The 12,499-nt window shown below is 38.8% G+C and overlaps 1 protein-coding gene across 1 annotated transcript in view; it reads right to left on the reverse strand.

Annotated features, from left to right (window-relative positions):
• Positions 1–212: 212 nt before the first annotated feature.
• Positions 213–12,499, reverse strand: part of LOC118597788 — a 41,960-nt gene continuing 29,673 nt past the window's right edge. Inside the window, exons 6-7 of the mRNA XM_036209449.1 lie at positions 8,034–8,160; positions 213–436 (exon numbers count right to left, since the gene is read on the reverse strand). Coding sequence (XP_036065342.1) covers positions 213–436; positions 8,034–8,160 — 351 coding nt within the window. The remainder of the gene's footprint in view (positions 437–8,033; positions 8,161–12,499) is intronic.

Consider the following 12,499-nt stretch of genomic DNA (forward strand, 5'->3'; position numbering starts at 1 on the left):
GTTGTCTCAAGGGGCTGTGGACAAATAACAAAGTTGGCTTGCTTTTTTCCCAGTAGCCTTAAACAGACCACCTTTCTAAAGACAACATTAGGGAACCATCCGTGTGATATAAAAAATTTCAGACCATTCAGTTCATACTTAGAAGCACTTAACAAAATTAATCTCATCAAATAGATAGGGCACAATCTGGAGTCCTTCAGTGAAGTAACCATTTATTCAAGGCCGTACAAGAACTGGGAGAGTGAGTCTCCTGGGACACAGAGGCGTTTCAGGTGGGGAATGACAGTGACCAGCAGCCTCCTGTCCCCAGGTTCCCACTGTACCACATGACAGCAGCTTGCTGAGAGCCCATCAGCATCAGCCTCCTCCTTGGGTTTCTTCCGGAATCTAAATGCCTTTCCTGCACTCGCTGGGAGCTGTTCCTGCAGGAGTTTCCCTGGAGGTAGATCCACGCTCTTGGGTGGAAGCTCCAACCCTTTCCTTTCCCAGAGTCTGTCACTGGCATTTTAACTAGCACAATACACCGCTTGGAACTGGAATGCTGGGCTTTCAGGTCAATGGTGGGGTCTCTCCCTACATCACACACTAAAAAAGCTCTCCCTGACCTCTGTAATATGACCCTGTGGGAGAGCGAAGACTCCTGCCCTGTCAGATCCCCTGTTAACAGTGAGGTCACACCCCAGCTGCACCTTCATCTGGAAGCTGCCTCACCCAGGCTTAATAGGGAACGTGCCTAGGCTTATTGAAACACAATGTGCCATGTTTCATTGATATCCCTGGGAGGCCTGCCTTTCCTGAAGGGAAACAGAGGAAGTGGGGAGGGGGGAGGTGGGGAACGGGGTAGGACGAAAGGAGGGAGAGGAAACTGCGGTCTGTATGTAATGTGTGAGAGAAGAATAAAAAAAAGTTTTTCTATTATATAAAAAAGATTTTTCTATAACCTGACAACAAGCCAAGGAAATTATAAGAAAATGTCTTGCTTGTTCCTTTTACAACCAAATTCCACTATCAGCAGGTTGTAACCCAAAGGGTACTCAGAGGAATGAAATATGGCAGATGGATGTGTTTCACTTTGCAGAATTTGGAAAATTGGAATATGTATACCATACACATTCAGGATTTCAGGGGGCAACTGCTCTGAGTTCTGAAAAGGCTGATTTGGTGATCACACATTTGCTAGAAGTTATGGCCATCATGGGTATACCTGTGCAAATTAAAACTGACAATGCCCCAGCATATGTCTCTGGTAAAATGAAACAGTTTTTTTGCTTATTACAATATAAAGCATATTACAGGTATACCATATAATCCTACAGGCCAAGCAGTTATAGAAAGATCCAACAGAACTCTAAAGGATATGATAAATAAACAGAAAAGGGTAACAAAAACCCCAGAAATAGACTGCATAATGCTCTATTAACTTTGAATTTTCTCAATGCTAATGAGAAAGGAACAACAGCTGCAGAGAGACATTGGATAATAGAAAAAAACTACAGAATTAAATCAGCCCATATACTTTAAAGATGTGCTGACCTTAGAATGGAAACCAGGATATGTGTTATGTTGGGGATAAGGTTTTGCTTTTGTTTCTACAGGAGAAGATAAGCTGTGGATACCATCAAAATTGATAAAGGTTTGATTTGAACAAGAGAAACCTCTTAATTAGAGGAGGTGATAGTTCATCAACCAGTTTAAACTATTCATTCACTTTAAACTAACTTATACCACTAAAAAAATGCTTTTCACTTAATCCAATATAACTTGCCAAAAGGAAACCTCCCCAAAGTTAGGCTTGGGGAAGGGTTTTTGTTTTTGTCTTTCAGGAAAATGAAGGCTAAGAAATCTGAAGAACACTGGACAAATGAGACATCTGAAGAAAAAGGACAAATTATCAAGAAAAAAATGTCCCAAGAAAAAGAGTAAATTGGCCTATTGGTATGTCACACATAAAATTTCGTAAGTCTTCCTAAATGTTTTTTTTCTGCTGTTCTCTATAGACACTTAACACAATTGACCTTTATGTAGTCCTAGTTCAATTAAAAATTAAAGCTGCCTTTAGAGTCAGAGAATGGCTCTCTCTTTCTCTAAACCCAAGCATGCTTGTTAAAAGAAAATGAGCCAGGCATTGGTGGCACACGCCTTTAGTCCCAGCACTCAGGAGGCTGAGCCAGGTGGATCCCTGTGAGTTTGAGGCCAGCCTAGTCTACAAAGCAAGATCCAGGACAGTCACCAAAACTACACAGAGAAACCCTGTCTTGAAAAACAAATTTAAAAAAAAAGAAAATGAAAAATCTCTGCATCATGCCAGAAGAGCCATCTGATAAAGAACAGAAGAAAACCAAAATTAAGGGACTATTCTATTGCCACTAATCTCATAATCCTTTGGTTCTATTTTGATTCTTTAAAACTTTTTTCAAGGTATGAATTTTATGTCAAAATTTGTAAGATTTACATGTATATATTTTTAAACTTTTGACATGATATTAATGGTCATATAGAGTACTAACTAATTCTAGAAAAAAACTTCATATAGCTGCTTCTACAAGTTTTTGTGTTTGAGTCTGTATCAGTTTTCTGCAGGGAATAAGGAGCATGCCTAACAGCAAATTTGAAGTCTCCAAAAAGATGATGGGGCCCCACAACAATGATTCCATCAAGACTACGATAAACACCACCCAAAGATTGGCTCTGTACTACAAACTGCTAAGGACAATTTGAGATGGCTAACTGAGATGGTCCAGCCTCACAGACTACTCCAGCAAGGACTTGAGACAAGCCCTGGACTTTCCCATCACACAGAGACTGGACAACAAACAATGCAGCTACCTCTCCCAGGACTTGACAATGAACCCAAAAAAAATTTTTTAGGATCCTCCTAAAGATGCCTTCACCCCAGACAGCAGGAAGTAATTTTAAGAACATGACACCCACATTCCCAAGAGGTGGAATGGGTGGATTTTAGTCTTTCAATTGGTTTTGGATAATTGTCATTGTTTAGGATGGTTGGTTACAAGTTGTTAATTATTAATGATCAGGAAAAAATTAAACAAAGGAAATTAGATTCAGAGTTCTTGTTTGAAAAAAAGGGGACATAGATAAGAGGTAGATTATTGAATCTTACTCTAAAAAAAGATATAGAAATGATAAAATAAAGGGTAGATTATTGAATCTAATCTGAAAAGAAAAAAGAGAATATAGATATAAAAAGATGAAATGGTAGATTATTGAATTTACTTTTAAAAGGCAACTACTAGTTTTAAATATTTTACATTGGATTGGATTTTTTGTATATTGTATACAAATTTTGTATGTTGATACAAATTTGAGATTGACTTTATTAGAAAATACTGTACATGTATTTCTAATCTTGTTCAAGGTACTGTACCTATACAGTTCATTTAACAATGTAGTGCAAATTGCTAGTCCTTGAAAATTATTATTACCAATTAGTTAGGATATAAAGAAATATAAGCTAGTAATTAGTCATTATAATCGAACTTGTAATTATATTAGGTATGTTTCCAAGGTCAAACAGAGATATATTTTATATAGACAGGTCATCTTCAAAAACTTCAGAGATCTGCAGACTACAGCATTTAAGATGTTTTAATAACATAGATTCTTTTTTTATGACTATGAGACATGTCTGCTCCTGGCAGCACCAATCTACTTCAGAGAAGATGATGGGCACTGAAGAAACTCTGCATGAAGTTTATTTTCACTGTGGTGAATGTTAGCCACTGGGCAAGAAAGTGCCCTTGCCTGGACTGCTGACAGTGTGCTGTCCAAATGGGACAAGCAGGACACAAAAGAAAGGACTGCCAAACCTTGCCAAGACAAGGTAGGAAGGCCCTTTAGAAAATCCTGCTTCACAGATGAGTGTGTCAGACATGCTAAGCCTGAAGGTTGAAGAATTGATGCCCCAACATTGCAGAGAAACCTTGAGTGACTGTCCAGGCAGCTGGCTGTTTCTGTCATAACTCACATTTGTTGGAAGTCGCTTGTTTGCACTTCCTGTTTTACTAGGTAATATTATTTCCTTCTTGGGTCTCTGAGGGAGTTGAAGATTAGATAGTTATAGTTTTCCTTGGTAACAATTTCAGAAAAGGAGCTCACTAAACAGGTGTAAAGTGTTTAAGTTTGAAAGACATCAAAAGATAGTTTTCAATTGGTAATACAAGAAAGTGAATTAAGCACATTTTGGACTCACCAAAATAGGATAGATAATGGAATGTTTTTGCTGAATTTGTCAAATGAAAATGGGCTAGACATTGTTGATGTATTTATTGTCTGTATATTTTATATAGTTATTGTATTTATTATATATAGTTTTTCTGATATTAGTTGAACTTTTATTTTAGACAAAAAAGGGGAAATGTGGTGATATTTTATTTATGTACCCCAATAAAGGTTATCTGAAGATCAGGGAAAAGCCAGCCACTATAGTAAACAGAGGTCATGCAATGGTAGCATACACCTTTAATCCTAACATTCGGGAGGCAGATATCCATCCGGATCTCTGTGAGTTCAAGGCCACACTGGGAACAGAGCCAGGTGTGATGGCACATGCCTTTAACCCCAGCACTAACCATGGAGGTCTGGAGGCTGTACAGACAGACAGGAAGTGATGTAGCTGAGTGGAGAGAGGAAGTAAGAGGGCAGGGACAGAAAGGCATATAGTCATTCATATACAGGAAGTAGGTCTCTCTCTTTTTGGCTGAGGATTTCTAGCAGTAAGAACATGGCTGGCTTCTTTCTGCTTCCATAATCTCTCAGTTTTTACCTCAATATCTGGCTCCAGGTTTTTTATTAATAAGACTGTTTAGCAATTCATCTTACAGGCAATGGGGTAGGCTGCAGCACACTTTATGTGAATGAATGAATACTCCAACTACCACGTGAAAAAGCAAGCAGCTAGACGTACAGACTAACCTGATTGTGTCATCATTTTTAGTAGCTAGCTGACGCCTCGCTGGACCTCCTGTGTTAGTCTTCTACTCTGAGGCCTGCAGTGAGCTTGGCTTTGTGCCCTTTGCTCTCGGGCTTGACTGCCACAGTGAAGAAGCATAGAAGTCTATAGCACAAGGCTGTTCTAGGGGACATTCAGGGCGAGGGAGGCTCCCATGAGTCTTCCCCACCCCAGGGACCTATGAATTCACTTAGGATAAATTATTTCCAGTGGGAACTCAGATATCAGGAGTTAGCTCAGTGGTCTACCCTGCTGACTGACTGGTGATAGATTTCTAAGAGGCAATTTTGAAAACTTTTGGTCTGGAGGATAAAACCCAATTTGAGGTCAAACTACATTGAAGTTTTCTGTAGCTCTAGTGGAAGCTGTCTGGATGGGTGATGTCAAGCCTTACACCGCTAGAAGCATTTTGTTTCTTTTTGGGATGAAATGGATGAATGTGAGCAGTTTAAACAAATCATAGACTGAAATAAAACTTTAATGCTGTTCAATATGTAAAAATGTAAATCTACACAGAATTCTAAAATATTTAATTTCAAACACCAGAGGAAGAAGAGCCAGGGGATCCAGTTATCCAGTGATGTAGGGCTTTCCAGTAGACCCAGCTGCTGCTTTTTAGTGACATGAATTTTTTTCTTTGAATCATGGGAACCTCTGTCCTTTTGGTGTACTACAGTTTGGCACATGTCTAATATTGCATTTCTAGTTAGTTAGGTTTTGATTTATAATATACTCATTTGCATATCAAACATGTTAGCTCCTTTCGTCTCAACTCTAACTACTCTAGAAGTCTTTTATCATCCACCCCCATTATCACCATTGTTTATTTTATAAGAATTCTCATTTGTACAAAAGCTTGTTAGTATCTGTTGTTATAGTCACAGTCTAATTTGTGTTCACTTAAACCTTTAAAGATCAGGTAGAAGGATGCAGCTGGGGCCGAGGGTGTGAAGGAGTGTGGAGACCTGTACAAAGCTGGGGTTTGCACTCTGGACACTGCAGCACTGTGGACATGGGCTTACAGACGCGTCTTTGCCCTCAAATGAAATATACTGCTTTTCAAATTAGAATTACCTTTAATCTTGTTTTCCTCTTAGAGACATGAGGTAGTCCTTCTTCCTTGGGGCAAACATTTTCGTATTTTCCAAGCACATCACAAATTTTCACCTTTAAATCTTTTTTAATGAGTTCCTTAAGATGCATGTACTGCAGTTCATTGTGTTCATGCTCCACTTCCTTCACTGTCTTGGTAGCAGGCTGCTCGGAATAGAGGGACTCACGATCATATTTCTTCCTTAGCTCCTGTCCTGTAGATATTTCCTGAAGATGAGAAGATAGAGTGTTTTCCAAGTGACTCTGCCCTTAATGTTACAGTGTATGGACAAAGAAAAAGGAGTAACCAATTAATATTTATTAGTTAAATATCTTCATAAATGCTCTTCTATTTACACCATCACTAGCTATTGATAAGAAGTGAAACCAATTTATTCTCATCTAGAGTAGGAGAAAAACATGACCCAACATACTTAACTTAGTATTGATTACTGTATTGATTACAATAAACATACTTTACTTGTTAAATCTTCCAACAAATGATTACATGACTTTTAACACACAACGGATGACTTTTGTAAGAGATATTACCATACACTACCTAAAAAGGTTAAGCCCCAACAGTACATTTGAGGCCTAATACCCCAAATCACTGAACACCATCAAAAAAGAAAAACAAACTGCTAAATTTTACTTTACATTATATACTGTGCAGTTTATAATTATGTGGTATAATGTATATTGTACATTAACAAATCATAGGGAAGATAAACAAATACGGCCATCTTGCTGAAGGGACATCAGCTGTCAGGCACAACAAAGTTTAAATTGTACTCAGATTATACCCTGTGAGAGTGTCCTGCATATATGCAGACCATCTGCACTGAGTCACATTTTAACATGGTCCATATGAGATAACCAACAAGGTGTTTGATGATCTTTACCAGTCCTCAGTACCTTAAAATAAATAAAACGCTATTATATGAATCCTAACATCATTAAATGGAGCTGTTCTCTGCAGAAGGAGACATATGTGAAAGACAGAACTTGGTGGCTGGTTGGGACTTGAGGGAGGGCTGGAGTCCAGGTCTCCTCTACTTCAAGTGTTTCAGTACGATTCACCAGCTGCTGTTTGCTAGAATGGAGACAACAGCAGACACAGCAATGGTCAGCCAAGACCCGGGGAATGGAGAAGGATATTTTCAGTTTGTAATATGAAATTTAGGCACACAGAAGCCTCCGGAGACAGAACTGTGTGGACAGCCAAGGAGGACGTGGCCTGTGAAAAGCTTATGGATTCCCGAAGATAAACATCCAAAATAAAATTTAGACTTAAAAATGCAAGCTTATACAGAATTCTGAAATACTTAAATAAGAATATCAAAAGCAGAAAAGCCAGGGGATGCAGTTGTCCAGTGATATAGGGCTTTCCACTAGAATCACATGCTGTTTTTAAAGTCTCATGATTCCTATCTTTGAATTGTTGAGACCATGGCCCTTTGATGTACTAGACTTAGGCACATGTCTAAGATTGAATTTCCAGGTCATTACATTTGGCTTATGATGTTATTTGCAGAGAAAGCATATTAGTTCTTTTCATTCATCTGAAAACCCTGTGAGGTCTTTAACATTTTTCTATATTATTATTATATAAGAAGTCTCATCATTTATCTTAAAGTCATATTTGTTGTAATCTAAATTTTTCACTTAAGCTCAGGATGGGTGGGAAGTGTCCTGGGACTGGAGAAGTGTAGGGCGTGTGGTGTGCAAGACTGGGGTCCTTGTCGAGATGCTCTCTACAGTCCGCAGACAGGGGCTCACAGATGACTCCCCCCCACACACACACTAAGTACATTGCTTTTAAAATTAGAAGGAATTACCCTCAGCAGTTTTCTCCCTTTAAGGATATGAGGTAGTTCTTCATTCATATATGTATCATATTTATATTTTTCAAGTATTTCACAAAGCGCTTCTTTTAAATCTTCTTTGATGAGTTCTTTTAGAGGCATACAGCGGGAATCACTCTGCGCATCAGTGACTTCCTCTTCAGTTTGCACTGGGGGCTTTTCTGAAGGCGAAGGGCCACTGTCATGGTCACCTTCGTATTTTTTCTTTTTTCTTTGTTCCAGGGATGTTCTCTGCAGGAGGAGAGATAGAAGGTTCATTTGCTTGGTTTCCTAGAAGAAGTTTTTAAATTTTTTTATTTTTAGGTGCTTGTTTTCAAAATTACTTTATCTTCACAAGTCATAAGTTATAGACCCTGAGAAAGTTAAAAAATGCTTAATACTTAACAGTTAAACTTCTTCATATATGTTTAGTCTGTCTCAAATCACTCAACTCTCATTAAGAACTGAAAACAAATTACGTTTTCCTAGAATTAACTAAAAATCATGAACCTGTGAGTTTTGTGTCAATGTTGTTTGGAATAAACTAATGGTGTATCACATTCAAAACCATGAATTACATGAGATTTTTTGAATTTTTTTCTAATTTTCTAATTTAATTTAATTTTGCATATCAGCCATGGATTCCCCTGTCCTCCTCCCTCCTCCCACCCCTTCTACCCTCTCCCCAGCCCACCCCTCATTCCCATCTCCTCCAGGGCAAAGACTCCCCTGGGGATTCAGCTCAACCTGGTGGATTCAGTTGAGGCAGGTTCAGTCCCCTCCTCCCTTCGCCCAGGCCGAGCAAAGTGTCCCTGCATAAGCCCCAGGTTCCAAACAGCCAGCTCATGAATTTTTTTTTATTTAGATGAGATTTAACATGTAAAAACAATTCTCACATCTAAAGATTTGACCTCGCCTACGTTTTTCCTCAGAGAACTTGTAATATTACTCCCTAGGAGTGTTTATTAAACAATGATTCTCTTCCTCAAATTAATGATTATTATATCTCAAATTGATGACTATCTTAACTACACATATAAATGGAAGAAAATGATTTTTAAAGTATCATGTAGGATTTTTACTTCATTTAAATAACTAGCTTAAATATTTTTTAAATTTTAGCATGTTTACAGGATTCTCTCTCTCTCTCTCTCTCTCTCTCTCTCTCTCTCTCTCTCTCTCTCTCTTGAGACAGGGTTTCTCTGTGTAGCTTTGCACCTTTCCTGGAATTCACTCTGTAGCCCAGGCTGGCCTTGAACTCACAGAGATCCACCTGGCTCTGCCTCCCGAGTGCTAGGATTAAAGGCGTGGGACACCACTGCCTGGCTAAGGCTTTTTTTCTCATAAATAACTTCTCAAGCGGGAAGATCATGTTTGAAAAATCATGTATGTATTATATTGACTTGAGATCTCAGACAGTAGGAGAAGAGCTATTAAGTGTGTCAAATTGCTGGAGACACATGATTATATGGATTTGGCTGCTTCTAAGAAAGAGGAGAAGCAGTTGATAATAAAGCTTTGGGGACAACAATTAATTAATAAAGCCATATACACCTGTTACACAGGGAGACACAACTAAACTAACAAGAGAATAGAAACTGTAAGAAAGATCAAATATGTTCTGCAAAAACAGTTCAGAATCAATACAAAGCATTTTTGGAAGGCCAGGGAGGAGACACAAACAAGAGGAACTCTGTTCAAAGGACAGCAAGCAGCAGACACAACCAACAGGATTTCATTTCAAACTACATGCTGTGACCATGCCGTGCATGTACACGGACTCTCCGCGCTCCGTCTCGTCAATACAGCCTACTGTCCTCTTGTCACAGTGAAATAAGTAATAGAGTGACATTCTAACTTCAAAGGTTCCATTCTGGAAGGTGAGGTTCTCTTTCTAAGTGTTGGGGTTGATTCAGGAACCTGTGTGTGTGTGTCAGCAGAGAAGGCTAAAACCACAGACCTTGGTTACCAGTTGGTACTTTGAGGGATGTCTGGAGCCCGGAGCTTCCCCAACTTCAGTGCTTCTGTGCTATTGACTGGATTGGAGAGACAACAAAGGACAGAGCAGAACGACAGCAGGAACATCTCAGAGAACGGCAGGAAGTGATGTTACATGAAATTAGCAAACTCAAAGGGCTTAAGACACAGCACTCTATCAATTCATCAGAAGAGGAGGCACCCTAACTGGGGAAAGCAAATGATTTAAGAAGATAAACATGCCGGGTGTGGTGGTGGCACACGCCTGTAATCCCAGCACTCAGGAGGCAGAGGCAGGTGGATCTCTACAAGTTCGAGGCCAGCCTGGGCTACAGAGTGATGTCTAGGAAAGGCACAAAAGTACACAGAGAAACCCTCTCTGGAAAAACAAAAAACAAACAAACAAAAAACAAAAAAAGAAGAAGAGAAAGCAAAATATAATAAACCTATAATTATATATGCAAATGTACATAGAAGTCTGAAATAAGAGAGAAAAATATTTAGAATTATCTAATGCAGCTCTAAAGTCTATCTATACCTGTTAACATGCAGTGTGGCTTTATTTTAGTCATGTGATTTATTTCTTTGAAATATGTAAACCAGTATCTTTTCTTGACTTCAGCATATATTTACTATATAATTTCTAATTCTACTTTTGTTTATACACTTACCACATGCATATCTGTTCTTTTCCTGTCAAGGGTAACTACTCTCTGGTTTGTTATTATTCTCTATTTTATGTACTATTACAAGAATTGTGGTCATACCCAGAGAGGCCTGCCCCTAGGTCCCATCCCTGGGCACTAGCCATTCAGGGAAGACCTGCCCAACTTGGCCCCAGGGTCTGGCCATCGGGCAGCCCCCCTGCGAAGGTTCCCCTTTTCCAAGACCCCAGGCAGACCCTGCAATCTCCATGCCCATCTGCCAGAGACCCCAGCCACTTCCTGAGACTCAGAGACCAGCCTCCAGCACCCATCCATCCCAGCATTCCCATCTGGACCAGAGAGAGGCTTCCTGAATCTGTCAGCTCTGTCTGGACCAAGAGCGCTGATAAGACCAAGAACGAACCCACAAGGAGATGGGCGGACATCAAGGCAGAAGTACATACAACAAAATAAAGAGCAATACAGCATCACCAGAACCTAGCCCTTCTCCAACAGCTAGACCTGAACATCACAGAATGGAAGAAGAAGAAGAAGAAGAAGAAGAAGAAGAAGAAGAAGAAGAAGAAGAAGAAGAAGAAGAAGAAGAAGAAGAAGAAGAAGAGTAACATCATAAAGAGGCTAGAGCCTTATAAAGAAGAAATCAAAAATGAAATGGAGGAACAGACAAACAAAAAATGGGAAGAACGCTATAAAAAACTAGAGGAAAGGACAATTAAAGCAGAAGAAAACAATAAATCCCTGAAAGAAAATCATGAAAAAGCAATGAAACAGATGAAGGATACAGTCCAAGATCTGAAAGGGAAATAGAAAAAAATGTTTCAATTATGAACATTTATGCCCCAAACACAAGGACACCCACATATGTAAAAGAAACATTACTAAAGCATAAATAACATATAAAACCCCACACATTAATAGTGGGAGACTTCAACACCCCACTTTCACTACTGAACAGATCTCCCAAATTGAAACTTAACAGAGAAATAAAGGACTTAACTGATGTTATGACTCAAATGGACTTAATCGATATCTATAGAACATTCCATCCTAACAAAAAAGAATATACCTTCTTCTCAGCACCCCATGGAACCTTCTCTAGAATCGACCACATACTTGGTCACAAAGCAAATCTCAACAGATACAAAACAATTGGAATAACCTCCTGTGTTCTATCAGACCACCAAGGTGTAAAGTTAGATTTCAACAACAACAAAAACTACAGAAAACCTACAATGTCATGGAAACTGAATAATGCTCAACTGAATCACCAATGGGTTAGGAAGAAATAAAGAAAGAAATTAAAGACTTCCTAGATATCAATGAAAATGAATATACCACATACCCAAACTTATGGGACACTTATGAAAGCAGTGCTAAGAGGGAAATTCATAGCACTAAATGCCCACATAAAGATGCTGGAGAAATCTCACACTAGTGACTTAACAGCACACCTGAAAGCTCTAGAACAAGAAGAAGCAAAGTCTCCCAGGAAAAAGAGATGCCAGGAAGTTATCAAATTGAGAGCTGAAATCAATAAAATAGAAACAAAGAGAACAATACAAAAAATTAATGAAACAAAGAGTTGGTTCTTTGAGAAAATGAACAAGATAGACAAACCCTTATCCAAACTAACCAAAAGACAGAGAGAGCATCCAAATTAACAAAATCAGAAATGAAAAGGGGGACATAACAACAGACAATGAGGAAATCCAGAGAATCATCAGGTCATACTTCAAAAACCTCTACTCCACAAAACTGGAAAACCTAAAAGAAATGGATAATTTTCTGGATAGCAACCACATACCTAAGTTAAATCAAGACCAGATAAACAATTAAAATAGTATAATAACCCCTAAGGAAATAGAAAGAGTCATTAAAAGTCTCCCAACCAAAAAAGGCCCAGGACCAGATGGTTTTAGCACAGAATTCTACCAGATCTTCAAAGAAGA

Source organism: Onychomys torridus, chromosome 17 (genome assembly GCF_903995425.1).
Source record: "Onychomys torridus chromosome 17, mOncTor1.1, whole genome shotgun sequence".
In the NCBI taxonomy this organism is placed as follows: domain Eukaryota; kingdom Metazoa; phylum Chordata; class Mammalia; order Rodentia; family Cricetidae; genus Onychomys; species Onychomys torridus.